The sequence below is a fragment of the Vicia villosa genome, linkage group LG2, assembly GCF_029867415.1.
Source record: "Vicia villosa cultivar HV-30 ecotype Madison, WI linkage group LG2, Vvil1.0, whole genome shotgun sequence".
Taxonomy (NCBI): Eukaryota; Viridiplantae; Streptophyta; class Magnoliopsida; order Fabales; family Fabaceae; genus Vicia; species Vicia villosa.
Genome location: NC_081181.1, coordinates 199366772 through 199385401, shown reverse-complemented (window position 1 = coordinate 199385401; position 18630 = coordinate 199366772). Strand labels below are relative to the sequence as shown.

Sequence of the window (18630 nt, the reverse complement as noted above, 5' to 3'; positions counted from 1 at the left end):
ATTTGATGATTGACTTTTGAAGTTTTTCTTATTTGCTTTCAACAATCTGGGACATTGTGCTTTCCAATGACCTTTCTCCTTACAAAAAGCACATTCATCAAGTCCAAGCCCAACTCTACCTTGAGATTTTCCTTTGTGAAGTGGAGCAACAAAAACAGATGGAGGAGTGGAGAGGACTCCTTTATCTAAAATCAAATTTGAGTGGGGCTTGAGTCTAATTTCTTCTGCCAACAATTCATTAAAAACTGAATCAACATTGGGAAGAGGATTACGATGTAGAATACTCCCACGAAGGCCCTCAAAATCATCCCTAAGCGCCATCAGAAATTGAACCAAACGTTGCTCTTCTCTTTGATCAGTATACGCTTTGACAACTTTCAATTCAGTCAATTCCATAAGAGCCAATTGATCCCATAAATTACTCATTGCTGAATAGAATTCCTGAATGGTCATATTATTCTGTTTGAGAGCTCTAATATCACTCTCCAACTGATAACGTTTTGCAAAGTTAGATTGAGCATACAAACGTTTCAGATGGTCCCAAACCTCCTCAGCAGTATCATACTTTGCTAGTTGCACACCTATTGACTGAGAAACTGAATTATTTATCCAAGTAAGGATCTTCGAATTACTAACATCCCATGTTTCCAACTCTTTTGCATATTTTGCTTCATCCTTTTTATCGGTAGGTTTAACCGAGGTTCCATCAACATAACGCCACATCCTTTTTCCTTTTAAATTTTTTTTCATCACATAACTCCAATAAGGATAATTTTCACCATTGAGTTGGACACTAACTGATTGAAGCGAGTCATCTTTATCACTACTCATTATAATTAACTATGAGATAACCAAAACACCACAATTGAATAAAGTATCAAATAAAAGTTATCAAAAAAAAAAGAGAAAAATTGGCAGCCAAATTGAAGAAATTATATAGTTGAATGACGTACAACCTTATATATAATTACCACACTTTCACTGTAGTTGCAAATTGGCTACTAAATTGCAATTACCACCCTTTCACTGTAGCTGCAAATTGGCTATTACCAATACCACATATTATAATGATTAGCATTAACTCACAGTCGCCGTAATTGCGTTCAAATTTGCTTGATGGTGCTTGCAAAATCCAATAGCTGTCAAGATCGGTAAAATTGTTGCAACGTGAATCACCGTCAAATTCCAATAAATTTGCACCGTCAAACTCCAACAAATCACAGAAAAAAAACGTTACTCCAAGCCGTAAAAATACGTGGACTATTTTTTTTTTTACGGTAGTTTCCGAAATCAAACCAAGCTCTTTGATACCATGTTAACAATTGTAAAGATATAACAACATAGAGAAAGAGAAAGACCCTTTAACTTAGGGTTATAGAATGAACAAAAAACTAGAGAATAAGGATTATACCAGAGTATAAATACTATAGGCTAGTAAAGTACCAAACTATCCTTACAAATATGTAATAAATAAATATAATAATAATAACTAACAGATAAAAGCTGTAGGATTATAATTTAGTATGATGATGATGGATGACATATTTTTTTCACTACTCAAATACATAATACACGTGCGTGCTACACCTTATTTCTCCTCGTGTCTCTTTCTTTCTTGCTCCCCCGTCAACCCCAACACTGTCACAGTCATTCGAAACAAACGCCACTTTCTTTCTTCTTTCGCTATAAACATCTCAACAAGCTTTGTATCAATATCCAAAGTTAACATTTTTCCAAACAGAAAGAGCATGAAACTAAACTCATCTTTGAGAACACTCACTTACATTTCAACAAACCCAATTCTCAGACTTAGACATTACTCTGTTTCACGTGATCCTCACATTGCACTACACCTGTTCGACGAAACTCCTCACAGACTAACAACTCTCAAACAACATAACCAATTACTCTTCACGTACTCACGCAATAACCAACCCAAAGAAGCATTCCACTTATTTGTTTCCCTTCTTCGGTCTTCTTTACCGCCGGATGAATCAACATTCTCATGTGTTTTCAAACTCTGTGCTGGTTCTTTTGATGGGACAATGGGTAGACAAGTTCATTGTCAATGTGTTAAATTTGGACTTGTGCATCATGTTAGTGCAGGGACTTCACTTGTTGATATGTATATGAAAACTGAGAGTGTTGATGATGGGAGAAGAGTTTTTGATGAGATGGGTGAGAGAAATGTTGTGTCTTGGACTTCCTTGCTCGCGGGTTATTCGTTGAACGGACTTTATGATTATGTATGGGAGTTGTTTTGTCAGATGCAGTTTGAGGGTTTTTTGCCTAATCGGTATACTGTGTCTACTGTGATTGCAGCTTTGGCTAATCATGGTGTTGTTGATGTAGGATTGCAGATTCATGCCATGGTTGTGAAACATGGTTTTGAGGGAGCGATACCTGTTTGCAATTCTCTGATTATTATGTATTCTAGGTCAGGGTTGTTAAGTGATGCTAGAAATGTTTTTGATAGAATGGAGAACAGGGATTGGGTTTCTTGGAATAGCATGATTGCAGGACATGTGACAAATGGACAGCATTTGGAGGTTTTTGAAACTTTTAAAAACATGCAACTTGCAGGGGTTAAACCTACTTACATGACATTTGCTAGTGTTATTAAGTCGTGTGCTAGCCTTAAAGAATTGTTGTTAGTAAGATTGATGCAGTGTAAAGCTTTGAAAAGTGGTTTTACCGAACACCAAAGTGTCATAACTGCACTCATGGTAGCGTTGAGTAAGTGCAAGGAAATGGACGATGCGTTTAGTCTATTCTCGTTGATGGAAGAAGGTAAAAATGTGGTGTCATGGACTGCTATCATCAGTGGCTACTTGCAGAATGGTGGCACTGACCAGGCTGTGAATTTGTTTTCTCAGATGAGGAGAGAAGGTGTAAAACCAAATCATTTCACGTATTCTGCCATCCTTACTGTGCAGCATGCTGTTTTTGTTTCCGAAATGCATGCCGAAGTTATCAAAGCTAATTATGAAAAGTCATCATCAGTAGGAACTGCACTTTTAGATGCGTATGTTAAGATAGGAAATATTAATGATGCTGTTAAAGTCTTCGAGAAAATTGAAGCGAAGGACTTAATGGCATGGTCAGCAATGTTAGCAGGATATGCACAAACAAGAGAAACCGAAGAAGCTGCTAAAATCTTCCGCCAATTGATAAAAGAAGGGATTCAACCAAATGAGTTTACATTTTCCAGCATCATAAATGCCTGTGCTGCTCCTACCGCGGCAGCAGAACAAGGAAAACAGTTTCATGCATATGCGGTTAAAATGAGATTGAATAATGCTATATGTGTCTGTAGTTCTCTTGTTACTATGTATGCAAAGAGAGGCAATATCGATAGTGCACATGAAGTTTTCAAAAGGCAGAAGGAGAGGGACTTGGTTTCTTGGAACTCAATGATCTCTGGATATGCACAACATGGCCAGGCCAAGAAAGCTTTAGAGGTATTTGATGCGATGCAAAAACGAAACATGGAAGTGGATGCTGTAACATTCATTGGAGTCATCACTGCCTGCACTCATGCTGGCCTAGTGGAAAAAGGTCAAAACTACTTCAATTCAATGATCAATGATCATCGCATTAATCCAACAATGAAGCACTACTCCTGCATGATCGATCTATATAGCCGTGCAGGGATGCTGGAAAAAGCCATGGATATCATAAAAGAGATGCCGTTTCCACCTGGTGCAACTGTGTGGCGCACTCTCCTGGGAGCCGCTCGAGTACACCGCAACATAGAGCTCGGAGAACTTGCTGCTGAGAAACTTATTTCTCTTCAGCCAGAAGACTCGGCTGCATATGTCCTATTATCCAATATGTATGCTGCAGCAGGAAACTGGCAAGAGAGAACCAATGTGAGAAAACTAATGGACAAGAGAAAAGTGAAAAAAGAACCAGGGTATAGTTGGATCGAGGTTAAAAACAAAACATACTCATTCTTGGCCGGTGATTTGACACATCCTTTGTCGAACCAAATTTACTCAAAACTTTCAGAGTTAAGTATCAGGTTGAAAGACGCAGGTTATCAACCTGATACAAACCTTGTATTTCATGATATTGAAGATGAACAGAAAGAAACTATTCTTTCTCAACACAGTGAAAAGTTAGCAATTGCTTTTGGTTTAATAGCTACACATCCTGAAATTCCCATCCAAATTGTGAAGAATCTAAGGGTATGTGGAGATTGTCATAACTTTATCAAGTTAGTGTCACTCATTGAACAGAGATATATTGTTGTCAGAGATTCAAATCGGTTTCATCACTTTAAAGATGGATCCTGCTCATGTGGGGACTACTGGTGATATTCGAGCTATAGTGTGTAATTTTGAAGATGCTTAGCATTATTAGACCTTTTTCTTTGGCAGAGAGAAATATAAATTAGGGGAGACAACCATCATGCTAGATCATGAAGAACACCAACTTCATTGAATACTTACAATGAAGTTTATGTATAACCTACTAGTCTTGAAATTTCACAGACGGTTGCAAATCACAGAGGGTTTGAGAAGGTTGGACTGCAGTTGGCGTCTGCGTTATACCTTTGTTTGCCAGAGAATCCCTGAAAGCCTTATGCAAAGAGAATAATCCATGAAAGCTTTATGCAAAGAGAATAATCCATGAAAGCTTTATGCAAAGAGAGTCATCGGATTAGAATTTGAAATCCCTTGAGTAATATTTTTCAACTTGTGAAGGATGATTCATCAACAGAACTTTCAGAAAATATCCCTCAAATATTGCTATGACAAAATGGTTAATAGCATTTCTATAATTTGTTAATTGATTGTACGAATTCTCAAAAGTTCCAGCCATTTTGCTGATGAACTGGTTCAAGACAAGTACTAACTGATAGTTAGTTTAGTTATATGTCCAAAATGCTCAGAAAACATAAAGATATTTATTGCATATAATTCCTTGTCCTTTTATTTTAACTGTTATTTATAGATTAACTTCTAGTACTATTGAACTCTAGTTTTAGAAATCTTGCAAAATTAAACCAATTAATATACTTTGTAAGTATAATTGATTTGATACATTTAAATCTTATGAAAATCTCCATGGCCCCAAATAAACACAAATACTAGTCATAGATTTTTTACATTTTGCGCCATTACATCGCATTTTCAGAAAGGCAACAACATACAAAGATTGATTTGTGCTCTCATAGATATTAAATTATCCAAAAGAGAAAGAAAGAAAACCCGATGAATTACGTCCAAATGCATTGCTTAAAATGATGTACATTCATTTTCACTATTGTTTAGTCAACGTCGAAAATTGTTTTGTCGAAAACTGTTTTATTGTTTCTTTTTAAAAAAAAAAACTCTATATATATATATATATATATATATATATATATATATATATATATATTATTGACTAATCTAGATAATCAATCCGACCATCCACTAGCAAGATCCATTTAAAGACAGAACAAACTTCTATTTAAATTGACTCAATACAAAAATTGTTAGCACTTAAGATTCAAACCTTAGATCTTGAAATGAGCAAAACTTTGTTTTATAATATATTATTTTAAAGTTATGTTACGACAAATAAAATTGTTTGTTTCTTTAAACAAGAAAAACTAAGTAAAAATAAAATAAATCTTTTCTTTTAAGTTAGTAAATATCAATCATTTTAAGTTTGCAAGTAAGTTGGTCGAACCATTCAATTAGTAAACTCTTTATTAACATATTTGTGAACTAGCATCAAGAAGGAAGTAAATTATAGTCATCAATTCAATATTCAACTTCTCTTTAATCAAATGTCAATCAATCTTAACGTGTGTTTGTTCTATCATGTGTTTGTTCTATCATATTGAACAAGGATATATGCAATTCTAATGGTTCATTCACAATAATTCATAAATTCTCAGTGCCATGGCTCTAAACTTTGAATGAACCACTACACTATGCTTCTTTCTTTTCCAAGTAATAAGATTTTCACACAAGAAATTATAAAAATCAGAAGTATATCTTCGTTCCCTTACTAAACCAGCATAATCAACATCAACATCAGTGTATGCCTCAATAACTAGATTTTCACCTCTTCTCAAAGAGACTCTGAAATATTGTAGAATTTGGTCAGTAACTTGCAAATGTCTTGTCCTTGCATAATGCATGAATTGACTTACCAGAGTGAACATATCCATCTTGAAAACTAAAAAATACACAAACCTACCACTGCCGCAAATTTGGTGCCCCCTTAATAGCATTCCAACAAAAACAACCACCATGACACAAGTTATTTTTCAAATCAATTCATTTTCCAATATACACAATTCAGGAGAGGCAAAATTAGTATCCATCGTTATAAATCCACCTCTGCATAAAGGGGAACGTCGCATCCATAAAATGACATAAAAATGATGCATTTCACTTTGATCCAATAACTAAACAGATTACAAATTATAACACATCTAAAACCAGTGCAGATCTTTTTCAAATGAAAAAATCCATCTGCATTAATTAACCTTCTTCTCCAAACTCCTTTGTGAATCTCTCATGAACCTCAAGGTCGCTTTTGCTTACTGTAGGCCTTTGTCTTGCCAAAACTTTTTCAAAATCAGTTCTCGTGATAGGAGGTGGGAGAATCTGCATAAGTTTTAAGGCGGTAAGTATTTCCTCCTCTTCACTTAAAGACGTGTATAATAAAAACCTAGTCCAAAAACATCACAACTCTACTTCTCCAATTCTAATCATAAAAAATCCCACTGCAATCAAAATATATAGAATCATGAATAGTAAGCACCTTAGAAGCAAGTCCTTGTGTGGCAAGATCCTGCATTGTAGTTTGAACTGCACCCTGTTGCTTTGGTCCACATGGGATCCACATACCCTCAGGACTCTTAAAGAAGTACATAGCATCTTGGGTTTTGCGAACAGGTTCAAATAAAACATCCTTCACCTGATGAAGAGATCAAAAAGCTTTCTAAAAAATATCCATCCAAGTCTAAGATTATTGAAATCAGTTATTTCTTATTAGAAGTTAAATACTTACGCAGACAGCTATATCTGAACCTGAAAACCCCCCTGTCCTGCTACCCAAATATTCAAAATCACTTTCAGTCAAATTATGAGGAGTATCTCCAAGATGCACCTGCTCAATTTATCACATAAAAAAAAAACCCAGTAAAACCATTTGCTAGGTTAATATCACAATAAATTTCAGCATTCGGTATTGCCCTTGCCTTGAACATGTGTTGGCGAGCCTTCAATTCTGGTAGTGGAATATATATACGCTTATCAAAACGACGCCTTATTGCCTGCAAATACAAATTGATTAGTGAAAATAACTGTTTATATTCACTCGACATGGGGTGATAAAAGAAGAATTATTGTCTCACCTGGTCTAAAGCATAAGGTGTATTTGTTGCTGCGAGAACAAGAACTTTCTGATCATTGTTTCCTACACCCTACAAAGTAAAGCAAGTAAACTACATTAAATAAAGAAAAATGCAAAAGAGAGAACACAAACCAAAAATGTTTGAAGCTACAATAACACTAAGAACAAAGAAGTAAATCAAAGCAAACACGCGAAACCCAAATGTAAGAGAGGTATTCAAATCTATCACAGATGTCAATATTAGCTCTCATGGCTTAGAATTGTTTTGAAACCAATAAAACCATGAGATGACCAGAATATGCGGACACAGGAAACCAAGGAACTAATGATAGTTCAAGTGTTGCGGATATTGCACGCTCAAACATGAGTCGACTCAATGTACTACTCCCCCTGTCCCTTTTTATAGGCACCTCTTACTTTTTTTTACATATTTTAAGAAAAGAAGTTGGTGAATTTATGTGTCTGCTTTGAAAGTAGATTATCCCGAAATAGTACCCTTTGTATATTAGTATGCGTAACATTAACTTTTCACACTCCAAGATAAATTAGTACTCGATAAGGGGTATGTTTGGAAAAATAATAATAAACACACCTAGTAAATAGTATAGGGGCTTATATTTAGAGACAAAATATCCTCAAAGAGGGCTGGCTTATAACTAGAAACGAGGGGAGTAGTATTAATTCCTCTTATTTTTTCAATTGTACTATCTAATTAATTACTTCCAAAACATTATATTCCATTTTGTATTTATGATAGTGGGAAACACCATAAGTTAATAAGGATACTGTGGTAAAATTACTATTCTCTTTCTTCTATTTTTAGTCATTTCTTAGTATGTATCAAATGAGCAAAAGTGACACTCGTTGTGAAACAGAGGGAGTAATAAGAAACACCAAGGCCAGCATGAAAGAGCCCAATCTTATTGCACTATTCAACTATTATGTGCTGGCCTCACATAAGCTACAACAACAACCAAGCCTTATCCCACTAAGTGGAGTTGGGTTGGTTGATGTAAGATTGGAAAATATTGTTTCATATGAAGGCTTAGTTTGTTTTTGTAATGAAATTTGTAGGGTTGAGGCTTTTACCACGTATTATACTATATAAATGAGACTGCTGTGCATGAAGCAATTCAATTAAAACCTACTAAACTGATTACTATGCTTATCAACATATCATCACCATACAACTATTACCTGCATCTGCACCAGAAGTTCTGTTTTGATTCGTCTTGAAGCTTCACTCTCATTGCCTTCTCCACGCTGGCCACATAGGGAATCTATTTCATCAACAAATATGATAGAGGGGGCACTTTCTCGGGCCATTTGGAAAAGGTTTGAAACCAATTTTTCACTTTCACCCATCCATTTTGAAACAAGATCTGACGAAGAAATACTGGTGAAGAATTCAAAAGTTAAAAATGCTTGCAAGAATATGCCCACTTATGAACCAAATTGTTAACAATACTAAAGATCTCGTTTAATAGATCAAATATATCTAAAAGACTAAAACTCTTGTAAAATAATTTTTTAGACGAATAAGGTGCAGAAAATTAAAGGATGGACTTTAAGATAGTTATAATCAGCACATTTTCATCTTTATCATATGATTGTGTCCGTGTATCTAATAAAAAATTGATAGAGGATAAAGGAAGTGAAATATAATAACTCAACAATTTGTTTGCAATAATAAAGTAATTTCCATAAGACATTATTGTTCGGAATTTTAATTTTAACTTTAACTAGGTTTTTTGCGTTTGATGCAATTACAGTTGAACTAGAATTCTACTGGGATATCAAATGGCTATGCAAAGTCCTGTGAAATTGCTTACCTGCAGTAAAAAATTTAATGCTTTTAAAAGGGCATGCAATGCATAAATTGAGAAAATATAAAATTTTCAACTTGTGAATATGATTTCATTAATCTGGTAAGTTCTAACATGGAGATTTCTAGATCTCAACAAAATTTATTTTACCTGAAAAATGTTGAATCAGCCTCAGTTGCAACTGCCTTGGCTAAATATGATTTACCAGTTCCAGGAGGTCCATACAACAAAAATGCTCTCCATGGTCGTCTTTTACCTGAAAGAAACCATTGGAAAACAAACATTTAATAGAAATTCCACATAAATATACATTCAATAATTGTATGCATCTTATGATCTTATCCTGTTAATATATCATTAGAGTTTTCAGCTCCCAATATAAATCTTGTTTTCGCCTTATTTCATGTATTCAATGCTGTTTTGTCCAGGAAACCCTCATTTCATTTCATGTTCACAAAGTTCTCTAAAGCTTTGTGGAGTTCTCCACACAAAACATTGAGAACATGAAACAAAGTGAAAAACAATTTCCATTTTTGCAAATAAAGTTGAAAACAGAAAATAAAATCAAAAAGTTGAAACGAAAATCAAATAAGCCCTGCATTACTCCTTAAAATAAACGAAGTCAATAACCAAAGTAACAAACTAGCCAACTTTCAACTGCAAAAATCTCATCATTGCATATCAAAATCGATATGCTGATGATGTCCACTCCTTGATATCCACATCCTATCATTTTCTATCACTTCCCCCAACAAGACACACAATCAAAATCAATCTAGCTCAGTATGCATAATCATTCTCATTTATCTAAACTTAGTGACTAGAGTAGAAGCTAATATTGAGAATGCAACAAGACATATCTAGCACATACACTTCGCATTGAAAGTATTCCAGTTGGCTTGCCACTGCCAGACCCACAAAACATCTAGTTACATTCAATTACTTCAATTTTCTTAAACATCTACTAGTGTCTGTATCGTGTCTAATAATAGAATAGCAATAATCAACCAACCCGTAAAGAACTGCGGAAACTTCACAGGCAAGATAACAGCTTCCTGCAAAGCCTGTTTAGCACTCTCCAACCCAGCAACATCATTCCACTTCACATTCGGCTTCTCCCTAATAATAGCCGAATTCAACCCCGCCCTAAGCTTCGCCTGCTCCGGATCCTCACCATCCCCTCCACCATCACCATCTTTACCACCACCATCCTTACCCTTACTCTTGGGCCTCGTAGCAACAGCAGCATCGCCATTGGAAGCTGGACCAGGCCCACCATCATCAAGCACAGCCCTGATCTCCTCAGCACGACGCAAATACTCGGTGAATTTCTGCGTAATAGCTTCTCTGATTTTAGGGTTCTTCTCGTACTTCAAATGAGTCTTGAAATACTCCAAAGCGTTCATGTATAAAGGAAACGCTTTCGCGTAGTTTCCGGCATTGTCTTCGTGAACGGCTTGTTTCACGTACTCTATCGCCTGTTCCTTGAAATTGCTATACATAATTTCTTACCAATTCAACACATATGTATGAGAATCGAAAATTGAAAATTGAAAATTGAAAAAAATGGAATGGAGAATTGGTTTTTGAAGGAAAAGGCGAAACCCTAGAAGAAGCACGATCGTGATTGTGGATCGAGAAGGTGGTGGTGATAAGGATCTGATCGGGAACACGAAGAAAAGGGGAATGGGGGAAAGGGGTGAATGGGTTTGGTTTTGTTGTAAAAAGCGCGTTTTGATTAAGTTGTGTGGAATTTTTTGTCCTTAACTTATGCTACTGTGTGTTGATTTTAATTTTTTTTTATAATGAAAATTGGGTTTTGATTTGATATTGGAAAAAAAAATTGATTTGATTTTAATAATGGTTTGGTTTTGATTTGATTTTGTTGTAAAAGAAATTTGAATAACCTTTTTTTTTAATTATAGTTTATTGACGAGTTTTTTAATTATAGTTGGACAACATAAATTTTCCTTTATTTTAAAATATTTAATTTTGGTCCTTCTTCTAGATTTATCTTATTAGAGCTTATTTGGTCTAATTTTTTTAAATCTTAAAAGTTATTTAAAAGTTTAAGTTAAAAATAAGAGTTTTAAAGTAAAGTTAAAGTAAATTTAAAGTTGTTTGGAAATGACTATTTTTCTAAGCTCCAAAATCATTTTTAAACTATAAATTATTTGATAAATTAATTTTTTAACTTAAATTTTTTTTAAATATAAATAAATGAATATCTTTTTAAAGGACTACGAATGAAAAAAAATCATAAATTAGCTTATAAAATATTTTTTCAATATATTTAATTAAAAATAAAATGATCTAAAGAAAGTTCAATAATATTATAAATAATATTAAAAGATTTTAGTAGATAATTCATGACTAGAAACATAAATTATGATAAACTCAAATGATTTTTATTTTCAATCAATTTAATGGCTATTTCATTTCGAACTTTGTCCATATAGCATCCATCTTGCACTCTTCTTGGGTTATATGAACTTAAATCTTCATTAAGATTTCTTTCTTCTATGCTGCCGGTCATATATTCAGAAATGTAATCACAATTGTCAAAATCTTCATCTACAATGCCACATATTCGAATAAAGTTATGGAGTGTTGTTGTTGCAACTATGGTTTTTTGTTGTTTTATTAGCGGAAATGGTCTTATATCACATAAAATATGTCACTTTTTCTTCCAAACACCAATTGTTCGTTCAATGACATTTCTTAGTGATGAATGTGCGTGATTGAATACTTCTTGTACGCCTTCTGCTTTACCACCGGCTCTAAAATCTGGAACATGATATCTTTCACCTTTGTATGGTGATAAATATCCTTTCATATTTGGATAACCAGCATCAACTAGATAGTACATTTCTAAAAAAATTAAACATTTTTGTTAGTTTATATGCAATTTTAAATTAATAAATATATTAATTTGATTACAATATGAGATTATGAATACCTTTTGGTGGATGAGGAAACACATTTTTCATTTCTTCAATTATAGAAGAAAGGATATGTGTATCATGTGCAGTACCAGGCCAACCAACAACAACAAAAGTAAATAACATATCTAAGTTGCACGCCAACATGGCATTTTATGTTGGAAATCCCTTCCTACCAATATAACATATTTGATCCTTAGTAGGGACAATGGCAAGAATATGTGTTCCATCTATAGTACCTATGCACCCTTGAAAATGAGGCTAATACCTATTATCATCTCTAATTTTGAATGGAATTTCTACAAAGTTAAAATCAGGAGGCTTGACAATTTCCTTTGCTAATAAACATACACTTTCTAGTACTTCACGAAACTTCCTACTTACAGTTTCTCCTGATTTTCCAAATTTATTTTGGATATTTCGATTAGTCTCACTATGTGCACAACTCCAAAGGAACATCGTCAAAGCCTCCAATGATGTCATTTCTTTGGATGGATGTAACCATCCCTTACTTACTGATAATTTTTTCAAATTTCAATACAACATTAGTTTCCATCCTAAACATGTTATAACTTTCACCTGCGGTGTTAAGAGTTTCTGTAACCCAAGTCCATCCATGAGAACAAAGAAATCTATTACCTTGCTTTAGTAAGTACTTTATATGATATTCAAATGCAATTGATATTGCACCGTAATATATTTTATAAAACCCACACCGTCTTTTTTTAACTTTTCTTGATTGCTCGTTGAGTTGTTTAGAAAGCATCTGTAAAATAATTTGAAAACAAGAATATTACAAATTAAAAATACATATTTATTTGAGAGATATTGAATCGAACTCTAGTATGGTCGAAGGGTAGTTTCTTGGTTCGACAGGATTAAGCATGAAGTCGAAGGTTGTTCACATGTTTGTGTCGAAGATGCTAGGGTTGTTAGCATGTTAAATTAGGTTTTAGTGTTTAAACCCTAATTTGTTAAGTTATCATGTTTATTAAGTTGACTTGTGTAATGGTGTAATACGGTGAACTGATTTTTTGAAATGTTGCGGATAGCAAGAGTCGCCACCGACTTTTATTTTATCCAGATTATAGAAAGGCTAAAAGAATAGAAAAAAACCTTTAAAAGAAATTTTGAGTTCGGGGGGTAATTTATACAAAGGGAACGTGTAAGGCACCCTTTGCATCCATGGTTTTCCATGGGCTCTTAATTGCTTAGCTCTTTTAGTTTTCAAAAGTTTAGAAATGAAATATGACTTTAGCTTGTAGGTAAGCGTAGCCCTTTTAAAGGTTTTTGAGAAAAGAGTAGAAAAGGATTTAAACCAGAGCTAGCAATTAGGAGGTAATTACCTTAACATTGTAAAAGAGTTCTTTTAGCCTTTTAGGGCTATCCATACCATAGGAGGGTAGGAAGTCTTTTTATTTGGAGGTTGAAGGGTCGTCGAAATTATCGTTCGCCACAAGACTGTCCCTGCCATAGAGAGGGCAGGTAGTCTAAGAGAAGGATAAGAATAGTCATTATTAGGCAACCAAGAGGACACCTCAGCAATTGAAAGGGACTATCACATCATATTGTAGGCAACCTCGAGGGACGAGATCATATAATCGAAGGCAGCATCGTAGGGACTTATGATCTATAGTGATGAGAATGAACTGAGGGCAACATTTGCTGAGGCGTCCTCGTATTCGAGGGACTTGACTATTCTGCACTGAAAAGGCAACAAGGCAACAGGCAACAAAAGGAGTTACCATAAAAAGTGTATGGGTGCACAATCACGTGGTTGATTCAGATATATTATCTTGTAAATTAATTATTCTAATTCTGTTCAGAGTTGCACTCCCTATAATTACTAACCACGCAGTTATAATAACAGTTTAAGTGCCTTCAAGGCCAAACAATACAAACCAGGAGCAGTTACAGAATATATAGCCATGGGGAAGGGGAAAAAGCAATAAGATAACCCAATAAAATAATAGGTTAAACACAAGTAATAATATCGGAGAAATTAAAGGAGAATGAGTTTAGGGTTACCGAAGGTTTGAGCTTTAATCGGTTGGTTAACCCTGAAAATTAATGAAGGCAAAATAAAAGGGGTGAGTGTAGGAGTAATTCATTGACGGTTGAAGCAAACCCTAATTTAATCCATAAGGCAAAAATAAAAGTAAAATGATATTTAAATAAGAAAAGAATTAGAAGCTTAGCTTTTCAATTGGTATGGCGCGTGTCTAAAGGATCCTGGGGTAACCCTAAAAATTTGCACAAGGAAAAGAAATTTTTAGTGTATGGATGATCTAACGACAAACCTCGCAAATCCTAATTTAGGGCACAAGTTAACCATGATTAATAAAATAATAAAAACTAAATTAATTAATTATTGGTTTTCAACCTAATTAATTAAATCGGCAAAAATAAATTTTCGATTAAATTGTCTAACCCTAATAAGTATTTTAATCAATTAATAAAAATATTAACCTAATTAAATATTTAAATAACTAAATTAAATTAATCATTTAATTATTTAAATCAAATAAAAATTATTTTTAACAATTAAATCCAATTAATTATTTAATTATAAGATAAATATTACTAAAAATAAATGATTATAATTTTTATGAAAAGAGAAAAAGAAAAAAAAAAGAAACTAAAAGAAATTTTATATAAAATATAAATTAAATAGAATTAGTGTTGAATAAATAAAAATAAAAAAATTAGAAAACTTAGCTTGCGATCCAGTGTGGAGCACCCAGGGAGGTCCATGGTGCGCATGCAAATTCTGGAACGTTGGATTCGCTTGGCACACGATCTGATGGTTGATAGGCTCAGGGTGCATCGTACGCACGTAAAAGAGGCACACAGGATCCATATTCTTTCAAATTTCCTGCGCGTGCGTGACTGACCAATCAGGAAGGGCCACGTAATCATCTTCCTCCTTCAACCGTCGTCTTAGCTCCTTCCATCCTTTACCCACGGACGTTGTCCGTTGCCGTAGCCTTTGCGACCACCAAAATCTCGTGTGTGCATCAAAAATCCATTACGAGACCATGGTTGAGTTCGTCTCATCCTCACAAGCTTGTTGGTACCTGAAATTACCTGTAATTTCGCCTAACACGAAAAGCCCCTAATCGAGCTCCCTAACCCTAACAATGGCAGACATCTTATTTGAACAAATAAATACGATTAAAGCTCCAGAAACATTTATCACATCACACTAATCACAGATATGCAACAAGAATTGGTTTATGATGCATGAATCATTGAAATCGAGCAAGAATATGAATGTGCATACCGTGAGCAATTACGGATGGTTTTGGATGCCTGGAAGCCTGATGATGATCCAAATAGCTTCAGGAATCTTTAAGGAACGTGAATCGATCTTCAAATCGCCTTGAGAATGGCTGCAAATTGGAATTCGATCTCACACTTTTCTTGAATATTTTTGAACTTGTATGGTGCTCTTTGACTGCAGAAAATCCGTTCTCAAGGGTTTGGTTGTGTTGTGCTTATATAATGGGATGGAATTAGGGTAAAATATTGCATCAAATCTCCATTGAATCAAGGATTGAAGTTTGATTGAAATTTGATTTTCAATCTTTCCAAAATTGGCCAAATCATATATTTTCTTCACCAATCTTGCTTAGCACGAATTTAAATCAAATATGTGAATTAAATGATGATTTAATTTGATTAGAACCAAAACAAATCCAATCTTTTTCTATTTTCTTTCAAAATATTTGATTAAATTGACTTTTTAATGAATAAAATTTAATATAAAATCAATTAATCATCAATAATTCGTGGCATAGAGATTGAAGCTTCTAGATGACTTGTCTAGCAAGATTGGATCATAAAATATTGGGCCTCTTTGCAAAGAAATCCATTTTGAAGCCTTTTCCTTCACATTTTTCCCCTTGAAAATGCCCAACTTTGATAGGGCATATCTCCCCCTCAATTTCTAAGATATGGAGGAGTTCTAGGACTTTTTGGAAACCTCAAGATGTCCTCTACAAGCCACTTTGGAAGATTTTTCCCATTTGAGGATTTTATCTTGATGATATTGGCTTTGACAAAAAACTTCTTTTGATTGACTTTCAAAAAGGACCTATAATCTCTTGATCCATATCTCTCAAATGAAGCTTTTTTAGACTTGGCTTGCGAGAGACAAAATTGTAGGGAATTCAATTTCCTTCAAAATGAGCTTTGGATGGAAAATTTTTGATGTTCCATGTAGGAGGTATGACTGGTAAAAGTTTAGTTGACTTTCTCCTATGAAAACCCTAATTTAGAAACTTTTGGTTTTGTTGATTTCTGATCTTTTCTTGATGAATCATGATCAATCCTTGATCAAATGATGAATTATACTTCAAAATAAGGTTGTTGACAAAAAATCAGGAGTTTTGACTGTACTTTGACCACTGTTGACTTTTAGGTCAAACTAGTCGACTATTGACTTTCTGAGCAATTGACTGGTCAATCCTTGGAATTGAAACCTGAATTTTGTCATGGAGATAGTTTGAAACATCATAAGCCATATGAAATGCATTGGAGCCTTTGATTCATTGGTTTTCTTCAGAGAAATCAAAACCCTAATTCCTTGAGCCATTGTTTAGGAGGGTGTGTCTTTGAGCATTGCACTTTGATATGAGTTTGAATAAGAGAAATGGGATGGGAAAATTTTGGGGTATGACAAATGGGCCTTGTGGAAAAAAACCCATTAGTTAGTATGTTAGGTTTTATTATAAATAGCATACTAGTCTCTCATCATTGCTAAGCTGCAAATCCTAATTTATGGTGAGATAGGTTATTTGTTATTCTTGTAAACTTGTAATCTTGTTTTAAGAGAAAGTAAAAGAATAACAGTTATAACCAATTCTTGTGTTCTTCTTACCTTCCCTAATTCCTATTATATTTTGTTCTTGACATCATTTTTCACAACAAATTGGTGCTGTGAGCGTAGAGAAGATGCCGTCAACAAAGTATGAGATTGAAAAGTTTGCCGGAGTGAATGATTTCAGTCTGTTGCGCTTGAAGATGAAAGCCCTACTGGTTCAGCAGGGTTGTTTGGAAGCGTTGAAGGGAGAGGCAGCCATGAATGCTGCATTAACGGCAGCGGAGAAGACGACTATGATCGAGAAGGCACACAGCACAATTTTGTTGAGCCTTGGTGATAAGGTTCTCAGACAGGTATCAAAGGAGACGACAGCATCAGGGTTATGGGCGAAACTTGAAAGTTTGTATATGACCAACTCGCTGGTAAATCGACTCTACCTGAAGCAGGCTTTGTATTCATTCAAGATGGTTGAAGACAACGTGTTGGCTGAGCAGTTGGATATGTTCAACAAGCTGATTCTTGATCTTGAAAATATTGATGTAAAGATCGATGATGAAGATCAAGCGTTGTTACTATTGTGCGCTTTGCCTCTATCACGTGCTCACTTCAAAGAAACTCTTCTGTATGGAAGGGAGTCCCTGACCTTTGAAGAAGTTCAATCAGCCCTATATTCAAAGGACCTGAACGAACGAAAGGAGCATAAACCTTCGACTGTTGGCGAAGGTTTGGCCGTTAAAGGAAAACTCTAACGAAAGGATGGTAAGTTTGACAAGAAGAAAGGCAAAAGCCAATCGAAGTCTTACAGTGGCGAAGCATCTGGCATTCGATGCTATCATTGTAAGAAAGGTGTGCCCTGAACGCCTGAAAGATCATGGAGGTAAGGATAATGGCAATGCAGCCATTGTTCAAGATGATTTCGAATCATCTGATGTTCTTGTGGTTTTAAGCAGTGACTCGAGAAGAGAGTGGATTATGGATTCAGGTTGCACTTGGCACATGACTCTAAACAAAGACTTGTTCGAGGAATTAAGTGATCAAGATGGTGGATCAGTATTGCTGGGAAACAACAAGGCTTGCAAGATTGCAGGTGTTGGATCTGTGAGGTTCAAGCTCCATGATGAGTCAATAAGGTTGTTGACTGAAGTCAGATATGTTCCTGATTTGAAGAGAAAACTACTTTCTCTTGGTGAATTCGACAAGAATGGATATGTTTTCCAAGGAGAGAAAAGTATCCTAAGGGTCATGAAGGGTTCGAAGGAAGTCTTGAGAGGCGTGAAGAAACAAGCCTTGTATACCCTTGAGGCTGAAGTTGTAAGTGGTTCGACAAATGTTGCATCCACGAAACCTTTGTCGAAGACAGAAATCTGGCACATGAGATTGGGCCATGCCAGTGAAAGGGGTCTGGTCGAATTAGGGAAACAAAATCTGCTTGGTGGAGACAAAGTCGAAAAGCTGAAGTTTTGTGAACCCTGTGTACTTGGAAAATCTTGCAGAGTGAAGTTCAACAAAGGCAAACAAAGAACACATGGATCCCTTGATTACATCCATGCTGATCTTTGGGGGCCTGCAAGGTGTCCATCACATTCAGGAGCAAGGTATTTTCTATCCATAGTTGATGACTATTCTAGAAAATTATGGGTATTCATCCAGAAGACTAAGGATGAAACTTTTGAGA

General features: G+C 34.9%; 2 protein-coding genes across 2 annotated transcripts; one reads left to right on the top strand and one right to left on the bottom strand.

Moving 5' to 3' along the window:
* The first annotated feature begins 1590 nt into the window (after positions 1-1590).
* LOC131647912 (pentatricopeptide repeat-containing protein At2g27610-like) lies at positions 1591-4901 on the top strand. Its single transcript, XM_058917728.1, has one exon. The coding sequence runs from the start codon at positions 1749-1751 to the stop codon at positions 4317-4319; it is 2571 nt and encodes an 856-aa protein (XP_058773711.1). The 5' UTR covers positions 1591-1748; the 3' UTR covers positions 4320-4901.
* Positions 4902-6252: 1351 nt separating this feature from the next.
* On the bottom strand, positions 6253-10941 carry LOC131653549 (protein SUPPRESSOR OF K(+) TRANSPORT GROWTH DEFECT 1-like). The gene is made up of 8 exons (XM_058923722.1): positions 10201-10941; positions 9339-9444; positions 8560-8758; positions 7364-7432; positions 7208-7282; positions 7018-7116; positions 6769-6924; positions 6253-6611 (listed from the first exon to the last, which is right to left on the bottom strand). Exons 1-8 carry the CDS (start codon positions 10688-10690, stop codon positions 6486-6488), a joined length of 1320 nt encoding a protein of 439 aa, XP_058779705.1. The 5' UTR covers positions 10691-10941; the 3' UTR covers positions 6253-6485.
* Positions 10942-18630: the final 7689 nt, after the last annotated feature.

Bases quoted from the DNA above. Each gene is read 5' to 3' on its own strand.
- LOC131647912 (XM_058917728.1), top strand. From the start codon at position 1,749: ATGAAACTAAACTCATCTTTGAGAACACTCACTTACATTTCAACAAAC.
- LOC131653549 (XM_058923722.1), bottom strand. From the start codon at position 10,690: ATGTATAGCAATTTCAAGGAACAGGCGATAGAGTACGTGAAACAAGCC. The intron at 7,433-8,559 runs GTAATAGTTGTA...TTTACTTTGTAG, and splicing joins AACTTCTGGTGCAGATGCAG to GGTGTAGGAAACAATGATCA. The intron at 6,925-7,017 runs GTAAGTATTTAA...TCTCTTCATCAG, and splicing joins GTTCAGATATAGCTGTCTGC to GTGAAGGATGTTTTATTTGA.